The 17,783-nt window shown below is 38.1% G+C and overlaps 1 protein-coding gene across 19 annotated transcripts in view; it reads right to left on the bottom strand.

Annotated features, from left to right (window-relative positions):
• The window catches only part of LOC102689632 (dedicator of cytokinesis protein 9), a 157,089-nt gene that overhangs the window by 63,071 nt on the left and 76,235 nt on the right, over positions 1-17,783 (bottom strand). For all 19 annotated transcript variants that reach the window (XM_069179239.1, XM_015363482.2, XM_069179249.1 and 16 more), the window contains exons 3-5: positions 9,397-9,486; positions 5,370-5,452; positions 2,927-2,996 (exon numbers count right to left, since the gene is read on the bottom strand). In XM_069179239.1, the coding sequence (XP_069035340.1) occupies positions 2,927-2,996; positions 5,370-5,452; positions 9,397-9,486 (243 nt within the window). The remainder of the gene's footprint in view (positions 1-2,926; positions 2,997-5,369; positions 5,453-9,396; positions 9,487-17,783) is intronic.

Below are 17,783 nucleotides of genomic sequence, written 5' to 3'. Positions count from 1 at the left end.
CTGAACAAACCAGAAATGTGTCCAAAATTAAGTTAATTAGTCAGTGGTGCCAGGTTTTTTAAACTAAAAGTGCCAGTGGTTCCGTTTTTGGATTGCGTTTCAGTCCTCAAACTACCTGTATGAGTCTCCAGACAAAAAGACTACACAGCACAGTCCATGGCAAACAATATGAAAAATAACTTTATGTACTCATGGACTGTCTGCAAACAGTTGATAGGATTTTTACAAGAAAAATATGCAGCTAGTTAGTATTTCTGAATCTCCAGCAGATTTCAACTATGCAAAACAGAACCTTTACCAAAGCAAAATATCCACTTACTGTATGGTTCAAAACTGAGGGTATGCAATAGGGTTCAATGAGGGTAGAGAGGTTCATTCTTAATCTCACTTAGTTCTAGGAAATGCAGACTTCAAGAGTGCTCTGTTTACTTGTACCTAGCCGAATGACTGACTAAAAATCAAGAGACCATGAAACAAGCTCGAGGTTTACTCTCTTAAGCCTGTGTTCATTACATTGGGCATTGGCTCAACCAGGCTGAGCTACAACTTGAAAACTGTTCACCTCCAGATTAAGAATCAGTGCCCTTAGAAACCTTTATTAAGGTTTATTTATACCTTTATTAAACCTTTATTAGAAACCTTTATTAACACTTGGGAGTGGAGGATGCAGTCATCTATCTGCTACACAGAGCTAACTCTCACCTGGAGAAGACGGGGAGCATTGTGAGAGTTATGTTCTTTGACTTCTCCAGTGCCTTTAACACCCTCCATCCACCTTTACTGAGAGATAAGATAAGGGCGGCGCAGGTGGACACTCCCCTGGTGTCCTGGATTATAGACTATCTGACCTGCAGGCCACAGTATGTACGGCTACAGAGCTGTGTGTCTGAACAGGTTGTTAGCAGTACTGGGGCTCCACAGGGGACTGTCCTTGCTCCATTCCTGTTCACCTTTTACACCTCTGACTTCAGGTACAACTCTGAGACATGTCATCTGCAGAAGTTTTCAGATGACTCTACAATTATGGGATGTATGACAGAGGGGAGGGAGAAGGAATATAGGAGCTTGATTACCAACTTTGTGGAGTGGTGTCATCTTAACCATCTTCAGCTTAACACCAGCAAGTCCAAAGAAATGATCTTGGACTTTTGAAGGAATAAGTCTCAGCTGAACCCTGTTTCCATCCAGGGTGAGGACATAGAGGGCGTAAAGTCCTACAGGTACTTAGGGGTACACCTGGATGATATGCTGGAGTGGTCTGGTAACACTGACGCCCTGTAGAAGAAAGATCAGAGCCAACTCTATTTTCTTAGGAGGCTCAGGTCCTTTGGCGTGTGTGGAACACTGCTACACATTTTTTTATGAATCAATGGTGACTGTGGCCATCTTCTACGCTGTTGTGTGCTGAGGCAGCAGCATCATGACAAAAGATGCAAATAGGCTCAATAAATTTATCAAGAAGGCTGGCTCTGTGTTGGGGATGAGCCTTGACCCCATGGAGGTGGTAGCTGAGAGGAGAATGCTGACCAAGCTCACAGCCATCATGAACAACGCCTCTCATACGCTTCATGGGACTGTTACTGGGGAGCGGAGCACTTTTAGCAACAGACTGCTAGCTACAGTGTTCAAGGGAACGTTTCCGCAGGTCTTTCCTCCCGGCGGCTGTCAGGGTGTATAATGCTGCCCTAGGCTAAGACTGTTAACCCTTCATTTGCTCGTTTATGGACAGCATGTTTGCTCCATTGTACTTTTTCGACAATCAGTCTGTATAAACCTATGCACATTTTGCACATATTTTATTGTTTTTACAGTGACGTTGATCATCACATTTTGCACACACCTATGTATTTATTATTTATTTATTTTTATTTATTTTGTTGTCTTTTGTTTTATAACTATTCTGATGTCTGTTTTTGCTTGTCTTGGGCTGGACTGCTGTAACACATTAGTTTCCCTACGGGATTAATAAAGTCTTATCTATCTTAATAATCATGATTACATGACAAATTGAATACTGACTTAGTGTGTCCAACATACTGTATTTAACAAGAATTATAGGGCAAACAATACAATGCCCTACTGTAGCACCTTTCTACAGGAACAGGGAAAGCAGTATGCTTAAGAACTGATATATTTTAAATACTGCACTGCTCTGTGTGGTCTGAATTAAGATACACCAATATATTCAGTTATTACATATTTATACCTTATAAATAAATTCAGGGGACTTAGGAAAACTGCACTTGACTTCTGTCTTGTGAGCTATCAAATTTGATTTAATTCACACTTATTACAAAATATATTTTTTCTTCTGGCTCTACAAAGCAGTAAACTGTAATAAACAAGCAAACAGTTTTTAAATTACAGTAACAAGAAAAAAGCCCTATTCATCAGCAGGGGGAAGTGATGCTGATGATGTGCAGTTTAACCTCTCTTGCAAAACTGGAAAGAGATAAAAAAGACAAAGCCATCCTTTGAAAGAGCCAGATCATTCTTAATCTTGATCCAAAAGGATTTGTGTTCAGGAAGAAACTATATTCTTAAGCAGTTTGGTACAGTAGCTTATCAATATATTTGCTACAGTTCAGATTTACCAGATGACAGTTCAAGTAACTGCACTGAAATCCCTAATGCATGTACAGTAACACTGTGGTGTGTTGACACGACATGAGTTGTGTCTGTCCTTTGATGGAATTTCAGCTTTCTTTGAGAAAGGGACTGGGCAAGAAGGACTATCCATCCCTTTTCTAACTGTTTCTTCCAGCTTGGGGTCCCAACATTGTGCAGCCCTGCAAGAAGAACTAGCCATGCCAAAATAAAATATCCTTGAAGACTACAAGACTACAAAATTATTTTTATTTTCAAAACACACCTCATATACATATACTGTACTATCTGTAGGGATGATTCTAGGCAGAGTACTCACCTCGTCTTTGTCTACATCTTCATCTACCTCAAACACATGGACAGGCAGCTTATCTGGCCGGGACACCTTGCTGTAACACAGTCATCGGGACTCAGTTAGAAGCAGCATGGAAACAGCTAGACAGACACTGCACTAGACGGTAAACTAAAAAAACATTCAAGGCACAGAACAGAAAAGAGAGAAATAAAACACAGGAAAAGAGACATAATTAAACACAGAAAAATGAAGTTGTAATGAAAAGAAAAATGTAAAACTGTTGAGAGTTGCAGTGACTCTGGTGCTGCTCAAGAGAGGTCCACTTAATGGTGCCTGGTCTTCAGCAAAGTAACTAGGTCTGAAGAAATACATCTCAAATTAAGAGCTGAACGGCACTCATGCAAAACATCCTTAAAATAACTGAGAGCTTGACCAATTACAAATCAAAAAGAGAACCTTAAAGGCCAATCTAAATTTCACAGGAGTTAATGAAATTTACATGGAAAAGAATTATACTATATGTATCCCTAATTTGTAATCTTTTGGTTTAGCTTTCTAGAAAGCAAATATGACTACTTGTTACGTTATAGAAACCTTAACTGTTAGTTTCTTTTTGTTCATTTCCAGTGATTCTCGGGACTTTAAAAGCCTGGCTTCACAGGGGCCTTAAGATATTCGATAAACAAATAATACACTGCAATGTTAGTTATTTTAAATGGTCTGATTAAAGACGAGCTGCAATGCTATTTTTAATTTTTGAAGTTAGAAAGATTTAGCATTGATGAGTGCTTTTAAAACCACGACACAAGTACACAATAAACCACCAATTTACATCACAAAATAGATTAAATTTCCAGGTATGTGTTGCACCATATTCTGTGATTCAGAATGAGGCAACAAAAGGTTGCATCATGTCATCTCAAGTTATTACACTATAGAGAAGCGGGCTTGTGAATACATTTCTGTTTATTTAATAGAAATATTTCCATAAAATACTGCTTACTTGTTAACTCAGCATGTAAATCATAATACGGTGAGATGTCTGTTGCACAACCTGTACTTTATCTGCTTGTACATCGCATTACATTAGTCATTATGGTGACAAGTGAGCAGGAAGGGCCACATCATCTTGCGATATGTGGAAACTCTCGCTCATGGTGAGAACAGGGGTTAGTGACAACATGGTCACTTTCAGTACTTTCACAAAGTTCACAGGTTTGTGCTTAATTCGAAATGTTATAGAAATATCTTGAACATCAACAACATTATACTGAGATTACTGAATTAACGAGATTTAATAACCAGTTTGAGAAAGTGGGACTGCAGTTTCCCTTTAAGTAAATCAATATCCCTCCCAGGTGAAACGTTCTCATTGGAATGGCTCACATGAGTGAAACACTTTTTTTTAACGAATCACCATCAAACAAAATTATTACACAGGGACCCATGCTGCAGATCACAGATGCTGCTCTCGGTGGTCTGCTGCTAGATGTCACAGGTTTGAGTGAAAACCGGGAGGCATATGGCACGGTGTTAGGGAACTTGATTTCGGCTTTCACCTTTCTCTGCAGTTCCTTTTTAGCAGATGGTTCTTTGATTCTGCTACACTGATTTTGTTTGTTGAGTCCAAGACCCACCCTGCCTGCAAGACAACCACACATTCCCGTTTTGCCTCCCCACTTGAAGTATTACTGTTACAGCTCTCATCACACAAGCTGGCTAGCCATTTGTAAAGGCTTGCTGCCTATTTGTAAAGCAAGGCCATCTTTATTTCAGAGAGGAGTACTGCACTAGAAATTTCACCCTTCTTTTCCTCAACTATTAATGTTGTACCTTTCCCAGTGAACACAAATCAGGACTGTGTGCAAATGCCCATTTGTGTCTCCATACAGAATTCAACACTGGGAATAGAGCTCAAATTTCCATACTGCAAAGGTTTGTGGGTGTTCAGGGCTCATTTTCTGAAGCCAACTCAACAGGGAAATAATGTCCTCATACTGAACTTTTCCCAATCAACAGCAAGAATCCATTTGCACAACAGATGGATAAAACAGATGAGATTTTTTTTAAGGATGTGGATCCTGTACAGTCTACCCCCTCCCCCATTATCATCACTGTTTCTGCAAATGGTTGCTACTCAATCATAAAAAAAGCCTTACATAGCTTAGTTAGAAGGAAATTTTGTATTGTTGCACTATGGACCAGAGTGACCTGTACTTCCTTATGAGTCTGATGCCAAAATTTCTAAAATGTTTAAAGTTTAAAATGTTTAAATGAACTTAGTTCAAGAGAATGAATGTAGTGAAAGAAAAACGATACGAAATCACTGCTTCTGTCGCTGAGCTGATAAAACACAGAGTCTTGTCTCGGCCAGAAAATGAATAAAGCACATTTATCAAAGCCTGGTATTATAGGATGATTAGCAGGAAAAGAGAGGGAAAAATGTTAAAGTACAAAAGGAACTTACTTTGGGAGCTGTCGGAAATCTCCTGAGTAATCCTCATATTTATAATTCACAACGTGCCAGTCTGAGTTACAGGTCTTTATGCACTGTGGGGGAAAAAATCAAATAGCTGTAAGGTTGAGAAAATACATTTGTCAGTTCAGGTGCACAGGAATTCAGAATCACAAGGAGAGAGGAGAATCAGTAGGATAAACCAATTTCCATTTAAAACTTATTTTTAATTATCTATATAATTACACAGCAGTAAACACATACTGAATGCGTGAGAATTCAATTGAACATCTAGCCATGCTGTTGAGGCTGACACCGTGGCATCCTTCAAGAAAAGACAGGATGAGTTCCTTGGATCAATTAGCTCCTGAAAAAAAACTAGCTAAACGTGCCAAATTTCCTCCTGTTGTCTGTAACTGTTTTTATGTCAAACTAAAAAGACGAACCGGATGGCTTCAGTATGCACTTACATTACTATAATGTGTATATATATATATTATTTGCATTGTACAGCTACCATTGTGATAATCTCTAAACTATATTAAACTTAATATAAAGAACAAATTAATTTCCTTCTGGTGACAAAATTGTCTACATATTTGGATTATTTGTATTAATAAATTCAGCACATGAAACCTCCAGTTTTTAAATTGTTGAGCTCTGCTTCACATATCCCTTATCAATGCTTAAAACATAATATAATGTGAAATGAAATGTAGAGCAAAAAGAGGCATGGATTCCTGTACTGTTCCTGACTTTTAGAATTTGAAATAACTTGGAAACAACTTGGTAGTGCTTTCAAATTTTCAGAAGCCCAGATAATTAACCAGGGTTTCATGCCCATAGAAATTCCTTTGCTGGATTTCAGATCTGCTAAGAAATTAAATACATTTTAAGAAATCTACATATTTTCATATTCAGTGTATACAGTACAAGGATTGTACAAGGAATGTAGGTCATTGCTTTCCCTTCTATTAATGATTTATGGAAAACCGGTTTTCAGGGAAATGTTCCAATTGAGAAACCTAAATCAGATTGTGAAATATCTTTACTAACAGTTTTTTACACCCTAGAATACTTTCAATTTGTTCACAAATATTTGGTTTAGAAAGACACAGACATTTACGTGGGAAGGAATGTTATAAATGGGACAATGGCTGCATTCCCAGATCTAATAACCACCAACCAAAGAGGCAGCAAGCTCAAAGAATATCTATGGCAATGCATGATAATATGTAGGTGTCTGACCAACCCCAAGAGAATAACCCAAGAGCTATTCTTTACACCTCCCCTTTAGTAACTCACAGAATATACACTGGCGAGAACCATCAAAACAGTGCACTGTTGTAATTCATAGTTACACCAGAAAGATAGGATAACTTAGAATGTCATTCTTGTTACATGAAATGACTCGATAACCTTACAGTTGAAAATTTGAACTCTAGTCTGCATGTTAAAAAAATCCCAAAGAGTGACAGAATCATGCTGTGCCGAAGTCTGCAGCTGTTGTTCATGATGTCATGCTACACTTGACCAGGGAAGGGAAGGATCGTTTCTCCTTTTCCATGGTGCTGCCATGTCCTGTCCCCAAATTACGTGTAAAGAAAAGGAGAGAGATATGCACTTTCCCCCACCACTGAACACAGAAGTGTGTTCAGTCAACTGGCACAGTGTATTCTGCGGTACATCAAGTGTATACAGTAGCTTACCCATCAGCACAGAGACAATGCACTCTATATGCACAGAAACAAGGAATTATGTTGTACACATGCATGCATTGACTGCTAGTGTGAATGCATGTATGAAAAGTAAACAAGGAAACAACTTCTTAAAAATATCCGTCCATTTTCTAACTGCTTTATGTAATTTAGTATCGCAAGGGAGCTGGGGCCCATCTCGACAAGCAATAGGACACCAGCCCATCGCAGGGCACACCTTGAGCAAAATTTTAGATTGAAATGCAATTTGGTTTGACACACTCCAAACTCATGGATACAAATTAATGGCAGAACAACTATCCATCATGTAGCTGCTTCATCCAATTCAGGGTAATGAGGGAGCTGGAGAGTAACCTGGCAAACAATAGGTGAAAGGCAGGACACACCCTGGATGGGATGCCAGTGCATCGCAGGACATACACACAGACATAAACGCACACACACTCACATCAGGGCCAATTTACCCCAGTAGTAAACCTTCCAGTCTTGTCCTTGGACTGTAAGAGGAAATGGGAGCACCCAGAAGAAACTTATGCAATCATGGGGAGAGAATACAAACGCCACGCTAACACCCAATGTCCGTAATTGAAATTTCGGTTATGCTAACCACTGCACCACTATGTGGGATTGCAGAACAGTGCACCCCATGTATAAAAAGTGACCCCATCTTACCCTTTCTTTCAGGAGACACTAGTAGTGTGGAAGCACTGCTCAACTCCCAGAAAAGACAGAGAAGTGTTTATGAAATGTACTCCACCTTCCAAGAGCATCCCAAACATGCCAATTCAATGTATTATGTTGACTTATGAAAGTTAGTTTGGGGATGTAAAGGATTTCCAAAACAATCAGCGTTGAGGGTTTATTATAAGGTAAGTGGAGTGAAGCTATCTAAAATACTATATACTGTAGTTCATACTGTATACAGGCGAAATCATTCGCTGAATTGGCATATAGACAGCAATTCAGTAATGAATACCTTTCATGAGAGACAGAGCTATACAAATTTCCCACATGGGTGTGGCCGAGTTGCCATCATTGAAACGTGTTAAAATGAGAATGTATCTGCTTTTCGGTCTAAAAAGGGCAGACAATGCACGTGAAATAATAGTGATAATACTCTTTATAAAGGCTAGTTTCCCGTAACTTTAGCATGAACCGTCTAGATGCAAATCAAGCTGGTTACAGAAGGGATTAGCCTGAAGCTCTAACCTTCTCCTTCCTCCTGTTTTTACTAGACATACAGTATGAAGAAGCTGAACTCGGCCAAGGCTTGGAAAATACTTTTTAACCATATAATTCACATTATTTTACAAAGGAAATTTTAAACTTTTAAATAAGGGAAAAAAGGAATTTTCCATCATGACGTTCATCTTTGAATTTGCATATCACAAAGCATATGAATGAGGAAAAACTTCAGACCACTTTGTAATCTTTGGTTGTTAGTATCTATCTGATCTGGGAATTCCAACAATCCTTTCTTCACAGATCCCATGGGATCTGCTTCTAATACAACGAGGGAGATGATTCCAGATTCCCAAGATCCTCTGTGTAAAAAGCTTCTCTGCTCTGTCTTGAATGTCCAAAAACGTTAATGTTCACATGTATCTCTTTGTCCTTTTTGTTTCAGGATAATTTCAAGGGATTATCATCTTTTCATGTTGTATTCACAACATGAACCTTTACCTTTCTCATTTCCAGTAAAATTGTCCCTATCTTCCTCACTCCATTTTTCCACTCCTCAAAAATACAGTAAAGTCCTTAAAAAAGCAACTACATTAGAGGAAAGCACCAAAGGGAATTCTAATGTCCCTTAGAAGTCTCTCCAAAGGGAATTTCTACACACTGCGTTTTTCTAAACAACCTGGGGACCCAGTCCATTCCTATTTTTCCATGATCTTAAGTTTTGTTTACTGGTAATTCACAATGACTAATCCAGACAGCTTTAAAATAACCATTGCTGGGTTAGGTGGTACACAGTGCTGGAGATGCATGACTTTAAGATTTCAATCCACACAAGGTATTTTCTTACACTAAATAATCTCCAGTGGGTTCCTACCCACACAAGTGTCAGATCACGAACAACACACACGATGCTCTGCTATTCCAGTTACCCATCCCACACTGACAGAATTTCACAACCCTCAGGCAAAGAGTGCACTTAACCACAATGACGGTCATTCATTTGAGCAAAGTCATCCCCAAACCCTCTCTTCAATATGTACAGTAGTGAGGCAAAGTCAAATCCAGTAAAGCCCTGCAGATGTGCAGTATTTCATGCTATTCTGATAGAGATAATCACCGCCTCACAAGAAGTGACTTACCTCCTGGACAAATAAGCTCTGTGCCTCTTTCTCAGCATTTTCTGGCACTGTAGGATAGATCGTCCTTCCACTGCGTCTCAAGATTGATATCTAGAAAGATATAAAAAACATGAGTGAGCACAGCTATGGAGAATACCTGGCTCCTTACTGTCTTGTCAACAAACATTCATTCACTTATCATTATCAAAATCACCACAGATGTTCAGATCCCACATCAATGAGACAAATATTAACATTATTTTATATATTCACCATTATTCATTTTGCTAAAAAATGAAAAGATATTTCTGTTACTGGAATGTTGCTATGATTTTAATTTAGATCATCTTCATAAAAAGCTTAAAATGTATCTTGTACGAAACACTGTTTAGGGTTACAATGTCTTAAAGCACAATTCCCCATGAATTACGGGATATAAGAATATTATAAGCTTTGAATGTTGCCTAATAGTAGAAAGCAGAGCACTCAAGTAACCTCTAATTCTACTCCACGTATGTGGGCAGTGCAGTGGCTTTGTGGCTAAGGATCTGCACCTGTGGCTGGAAGGTTGCTGGTTCATATCCCATGGCTGGCAGAGGAATCCTACTCCGTTAGGCCCCTGAGCGAGGCCCTTAACCCTACCTGCTCCAGCGGCGCCGTATAAATGGCTGACCCTGCGCTCTGACCCCAAGCTTCTCTCCTTCTCTGTGTGTCTCATGGAGAGCAAGCTGGGGTATGTGAAAAGAACGTCCTAATACAAGAAATTGTATATGGCCAATAAAGTGATATTACGTATATTTGGTCGAAGTAAGCAATCACAGTAGTGGTCTCAGTTATTTAATGGTTCACTATCATCATGTACATATACTGTACTTTGACCTATGAAACAGGCAGAACATCTACAGTACAGTATGTCTATCTACATAATAAAAATGCAGTGTTAGAGGTTTCTAAAATGGGACAGACTGCATTGCAAAGCCAGCAAACAAAGTTAAACCACAAACACACAGTGAAGACAAAAGGAGCTTACCCTTGCTTGACAAGACACTTTCACTCAACAAGACTAAGTCCATGAACTGAATATGAGAACTTAATGCAGGGAATCTGTTTTAATTGCCTGTGACTTACTCCTAACTGCACCATAAACTGTGTGGTGGACATATTTCAACACCCACGTGTAAACACTGAAAACATTAATAACACACTTCAACTTTGTAACCACAACACCAAACTGTGAATGTAGGAAAACAACTGCTTTAACCTTATTCCAGATCCTCTCTCAGGATGGTTCTGTAGCTACACATTTCTTAAACTTAAAACTCAGGTCTCCTGCTTTCACTCAAATAACTGGGAGAAAAATGTGATTTCCTCACCAATGGTTTCTAGATGAGAACAAGGCAAAAGACCACTGAAATGAACAGTAGTTTTAATATAAGCTCAAATAATTAAAAAAAGTTTTTTAGTGATTGCAAACCGACATCCTATTTTAAATGGTTTGCTGTTACACCTTTAATTTCTGGACTTTGTTTTTACATTAATGAGAGGAACAAGTGCTAGATTAATGTATACTAAGACAATATTCAGAAAAGTGGCAAGTCTAGAAGAGATATCTCTAGGGTATTTCAACTGTGTATTTTACAACAGCATGGTGGTTTCTTGTAATTAACTTGTAAAGTCAATATCATGTCCTTTAATTGCCTGAAAATTGTGTGCACAGCTGGGCATGATTTAACAGAAAACCCTTCAAAATGTTTTTTTATTTCTTTGTGAAGAGCAAGGTTTTAAAGGTCACTATTATGAAGCAAGATGCTTCTCTTCATTGTTCACTTTGGAGGCCCATAAACACACCCTGTCTTGGCAGAGAGCCACTTCATGTAGAGCTCCAACATTTTGACAAAAATATATTTGATCGAGTTTTCATATGGCCAATTTGCTGTGAAAGATGCCACGCAGAGGTCTTGAGTTCAACTGCTGTCAGAAATTAAACCCCAAACTGTCTAGCAGGTCTCTGAATTCACACCACACCTACATTTCCTACATACTATGCAAGGGTGGTAGCTGGAAAAGTAGGACACATCTCTAAGCTCTCAAGACTTCACTTGGTGTCAGCTTACATCTAACAAAATGATTAAACACCTTTTCAGAAAAAAACACATTTACAAGGAAAAACTATAAAAAGGTCAAGTAAAGCCCTAGATAATCTTCCTTTCTGAACACAAACACACACTAGTTGCCCATCTGTAAGCAGGAATAGATTCGACAAAGTATACTTTTTGTTCATCCAACACCTCCAGTCTTCCATTTTAGACTAAGTCTTCTGGTATTTCTGTGCCGCAGTTTACCCTAAGTGCTTTATATTCCTAAACAAATTCACTTGAATAAATTTTTACATACAACACAGACATACAAATGTAAAAATAAAAACTGGATTTGAACTAAGGATGTAATGCCAACAAACTGTGCAGATATTCAGGTTTTAAAGTACAAAGGAAATCCAAAGAAAGTCTTCATTTGCCAAAGAACAATTATATCACATTAATTTGGTTCTTATTTTATGTAGTCTGATGATTTCTGTTTGCCAGTAGCCAAAATTCAAAATAAGGTTTTTTATGCATCGTAATTGTCAGTCACCTGCAACCCCAAAGGCAATTTCAGAAATCTGTGATTAGATTACTATTGCACTGATCGGAAATTGGTTATTTGTAGATATACTGCTAAAAGTCACAGAAATAAAGAGAAGTAAAGAGGACGAAATGGGTGCGATGTTGCAAAAAAAAATCTGCACTCATAGGAAACAGAGCATGTACACAATATACGATACAGAATTCCTTCCTTTCTTTAGCTTTCACAGTCATTCTCTGTGCTACACCACAGGCCAGACAGTGACTTCGGTAGAGTAAAAACCATCTTCCCAGCTTTCTTTGTCTGTGGCTAACCCAAGGACACTCAAGACATACAATGGCTTGCAAAAGCAGAAACAACTCCTCCCACTAGAACAATAACACATTATTAATTGAAAAGGTTCCAGTATTTTCAGTATTATTTTTGTGCATTGACGAGAGCAAACTGGAATAACTTCTGAACACAAAACATTTCACACCTTGTACAATCTTACAGAGGGATGTTGAGCATTTTGAAACTTTCTGCATTGTCCCTAAACAGCCAGGATGGCTAAAAAAGTTTGAATAACAATCAGTTGTGTATATGCATTTTATCCTATATACATGTATATCTCCAGATGTATATATAAAATAGAAGAACCCTAATAAAGGGTGAAACAGCTGTCCATGTCTGATAACTCTGAGTTTGTATGTGTGGGAAAAGCAGAATAAGAGAAGTTATAGTAGAGTTATGGCTCCTTTAGTGTTGTGATTGAACTAAGAGTGAACCAATATTCTTAACCATAATTCACTGCAATTGCTTTCCTTAACTCTGACCCAAACCTGGAATAGAGTTAATTTAAATATACATTAACACACCTCCATCACCAATTTCTGCAGCAAGAACCTCATATTTCAGCAAATTCCAGTAGATCTGTGGCTGAGAGCTGCTTTTGTCATTAGGTCTAGCCTTCCACAAATCATGATCTTATCACTAAATAAACCATATGGATACTTTCAAAGCTATTACTCAGAAGGTTTAAAGTGAACAGCAGATTTTTATTGCAGATTACATAGCACATCTCTGCCATGAGTGAACTGTTTTACAGCGCACTGCTGTGAAAAAGACACAGCAGCCAGGATAACACCACAAATTGTATTTGTTTTAGGATTTTGGGTCCCTGGGTTTATGAAACAGCAATAACAGTTTAAAAATGTTAAAAAAGGACCATGAACACACACTGAACTGCCTGCCTATTTTATTAAGATATGGCTTTTCAGTTTTGTCCTTTTACAGTACCCTCAACATAGAACATGTTGACTTTTACTCTGGGTGTTAATAATTCATTTCTGACTTGTTTTCCGCTTTGAAACTCTTGAAGATGTTAAGTGTTCCCCATCAAAATTGACACACAGCTTAAAAAGCAACTTTGTTGGTGATGAGCTACTTGAACTAAAATTAGTGTTCAATTCAATGAGACATGGCTTTATCAGGATTGAAAACATTGGAGTCACCAGAGTTGGGACAGGGAAGCGCTGACTGAAATCCTCTGACTGCCTGTGAAGCAGCACAGTCCAGAGAGGAAGGGGGAGCAGTGAGCCAAAAGTTTCCCCCTAATATTGCCTTTCCAGCACTGCCCCTTTCATGCAAGACTAATCTTCCCCACCAAACCTTGAACTGTAGTCTACAACTTCAGTTCAGTGTTGTGACTTGGACTAATGCACACGAGGGGATAAGGATTCAGATCCACATAACACTTTCTGCCATGCTGATGTCATACTTGTTGTTTTTCTTTTTGAATCGGGAAAGAACACAATGAACTTGTAAAGTTTGACAAGAGTCTTTTAGGTTGATCCTTTTAGGAAATCCCCAAGCATTCAACATTTCTTTCAGTTTATCCAACACCAATGTTTTTTTTTTCTTTTTAAAAATGTGATAAATCTAAAGCAACAGGAAATGCTTTCTAAATGTGGTCCAAAAATAGTTAAACCTAATTTAATTACAGTCTTATTTGTCTTTTTGTTCCCCAGAGGTGAGGAATTTGCCTATAGCTCTGCTAAGATGCATTTTTCATTAGAAAGTTGTTTCTGAGGTGCAGAGTACTTCTGCTATGAGGATGTGTATGTATCGTTCCCTTGAGTCCTTATACAAAGTGGGGAAAAAAAGCTTGCATTCAGTACTGTAGGCAAGTGCTGAAAATCCCACTGGTGACATCTAGGCTGTTTCAATAATACAGATCCTATTAATAACACAATGATGGGAAGAGCTGGCAGAATCAATACATTAACATCTCACTGCCTCCAGTTGGAGTCAGGAATCACTCCACAACTGTCAAGCTTTCCGGAGATACTCTACTGAGAGTTCCAGGCCTCTAAGAGCCCATGATAAAATCATCAAAGTTTCTATTCGTAACCTCTGGGTTTTGCCTTCCTCTCCCCGGTCACAGTTTCCTGACTCACGATAATAATCACTTCAATCCAACTAGCAGAAACAAACGTGCATGAATAGTGCAGTCAGGACACTGCCTAAAGGAAAGGCAGTGAAATGAAAACTGTAAAGGGAAAAATAAAAACGCAGCCATGTGACCACAGTTAAAAACGCCAGGTACAGTCAGTCATCGTTAATCAGAATAAACTTGATTCCTGAAGACAGGTCGCTGGCAAAACTTCAGTCAAAATCATGATTGGCCCAATTTCAGTTTGGCTGTTATATAATCCTCTGTGTCTTATTAAAACAAGTATCCCAAAACAATGAAACTGTCCAGTTTTAACAGGGCACAGATGTACATTTCAAGACATTAATGTCACCTTTGGCAACAGGCCCTAAATTATCAAATGATGCCCATCTATTACACATGGAAGTATTAGTGTTGTCCATGTCATTTTGGGATTGTGATGTAGATGTTTTATCACTATGTGAAGGTCACTCTTCTTATCAGTAGGATTCCGTGATATTTTGCAAGCATGACAAAAATTATCTCTAAAGTAAAAAAATAATAATGTAAAAGACTACTGGAAATGAAATCTCCCATCCAACAACATTGTAACTAGGCAGTTGCCTTAATTTAAAGGACCAAGATCTCTTTTTTGTAGTTTTCTCACATGTTCAGGGATGACTGGGATTATAAAAATACCGGATGCAGGTTAAAATTTGCCTATTTTGTTAAAATGTGGTGATGTTACAAACTTTCCCACTGTGCATTTTCTTGGGGAAGTACACTTGTGGGCACGGTTAAATTTAGCTTGCGACGTAAGAAAAAATATGCTTCAAAAAGCATTACTGCAGAGTATTTCATCATTCTCTATGAAAACAAGAAAACATAAAAGTTTGTTACAGTACATCCTGCCATTTATGAATTTAAAATAAAAATTTTAAATGGACTACTAGTGTAATGCATAGAATAATGGATTTGTAATGGATTAACTTGTCAACTGTCGATAAGAAATCTTTCCACATTAAAATGGGTTTCAATACAGGAGAGCTGGAATCTTTTCTGTACAGAACACTTGCAGCTTGTGGAACATTCATGCAATCTGAAAAATTCCTTTCCTGGGCACTTTCCCAGTAAATCAATCATCTTCAATTTTTCAACTATTATTACTGCTTTTATCTGTATGTTTCTTAATTAAATGAGCATGCGTTAGACAATTGACATCTACCTTTCCTTTAGTGTATGGCTCAACCTTCCATTTCCGGTTCTGAAACCAACATCTAAAGAAATATTATATTACATTTATATATATGATAGCTAGTCTGTACTAGTTAATTTCAGTTTGTCATATAATGCCGAGAGATTTTATATAATGCCTAGTGCTGAACATAATATGAAAATTTAATTTAATTCAAATTCAAACTTTCTCAAAAACTACCAAGCTTTGTATAGAATGCCTAGGAATTTCATACTCTGCACGGTTTATATACTTCGCCAGTAACATATATATTAAATAAGAAAGCACTTCAGAGACAACTTGCACAATCGTTTTTTTGGAAAGATAGTAAGGTTTCTTCAAAACACAGTTCTACAGTTTATGTTAAACAGACAAAAGTTTGCCCGAAAATAATCTGTTCACACCCCCAAAAAAAAATAAACAACGGAAAAGCTTCCAAGTGTTTGCAGAGAGGTTAATCATTACTTTCACAGACTCCAGCACTCTAATCACAGGTTTGAACAATGCCCTTACACATATAGAACTCCTTTCTGCTCCTCCTCAAATATTACACATGTTGCTGCTTCTTGCAGGTTGTAGTTTTAATGCAGATAAACAGAGTACAGCCCGAGTTAAAGCACTCCCCGTTGGAGTAAACAATCCCCATTTTTTACCATTAGTTTACAGTGGGGGGAAAAAGGATGAAAATACAGTTTGCAGTGCAGGCTCCAAATGTTGAAAGCACAGGGAAACATCAACACTAGACTCTCTATTCTGACAACAGGGCAGATCTTGCTCTGAAATCAAACCTGAAGGATAATCACTTCAGTCAGGGCTGTCTCTTTCAAGCAGGCCAGGAAACCGCACAAACACACGAGTCTAAACTTTAAAATACAAACGAATGTCAGGTGACAGATATAAAAAGGTAATTTCCTTTGTCATGCAGCAGGCACACAGTTGGGGGGGAAAAAGTCACTGCCTTCGAGAGGATATGTACAGTGTCTGACTTTCAAAGGTTTAAAATGGCTCAGTTCAGCTAAAATTAAAAATAGAGCAACTGAAATCTGAAGTTATATGAATAATTTTATTCCTACAGTAGCTTGGTTTGAAAACTACACACAAATGTGGTATCGGTAGACTGATGCAGTAATTGTGGAGCATTAGCATAGATTGTAAAATAAATAGGAGGTCCACTAACATTAAAACACTTTCTTGTGGTTAGCCTAATGAACATAAATATCATCCAGATTTATCTTCAAAAGGGGGGTAATTTTATCACAATATAGTTCAAGAAAATACATCCAAGATAATGAACATGATAAGACTTCGCTAGCCTGCTATGCAGGAAAGGAAGTCCAGATATCCAGATCGGGTGGGGCAGCTTTGTGCCGTTTGAGAAATGCTCCCTAAGCAACGGGGTTTGACGGTAACTCTTGTTAATGCCTGCTTTTTCTAATTTTCAGCTCTGTGATTAAAGCCAGATGGTAATCCACAAAAGAGATGGAATTTGAGAACAACCTGTAGTGCAAGGTATTTTTTTCCCACTGGACTGGAAAAAGAACAAAATCCCTAAAGGCAGTTAATATGCCGATGCACAGCCAGCTCAATTATTCCCTTATCTGTGCTAACAGCGCGAACCATGACAAATAAGAAATTACAGTACAGTATACAGTACAGTATACAGTATGTCCTGTCTAGATTTCTTTCATCATCCCAGATTTGGAAGCACATCCACTTGATTATGCACGTATCAGCTCTGTGGATGCTGTACGTGCTCAACCCCCCCACACACACACAAATTTGTAATCATATTATTGTTTAAGCAGGAGTGTATGCATTTTTACTATGTACAGTATATGTACATATTAACATGGAATTGCGCATTCACAATGCTGCAACAGTTATGAAATGCAGACTCTTAAGCCAACTTATCAAAATATTAGTTATGATTCAGTTGATTTATCAGTGAATCAGGTGCAACTGCAGACCTAAGAGGAACTACATGAAAATGTAAGAAACTGAAACATTTGCAATTAGGAAAACTGGCCCTAGAAAAAACAAACAAACCCCTTGTAAGCTGTGTTTAAATTTGACTTCTGGTAGTTGTGGAAAAGGATCTACCAATGAGCTTAATGATGTTGAGGAGGCAGGCACCAGCAC

This window comes from Lepisosteus oculatus, chromosome 15 (genome assembly GCF_040954835.1).
Source record: "Lepisosteus oculatus isolate fLepOcu1 chromosome 15, fLepOcu1.hap2, whole genome shotgun sequence".
Lineage (NCBI taxonomy): Eukaryota > Metazoa > Chordata > Actinopteri > Semionotiformes > Lepisosteidae > Lepisosteus > Lepisosteus oculatus.
Note: the sequence above shows the minus strand (reverse complement) of the source record. Positions and strands in the feature narration are given on the sequence as shown.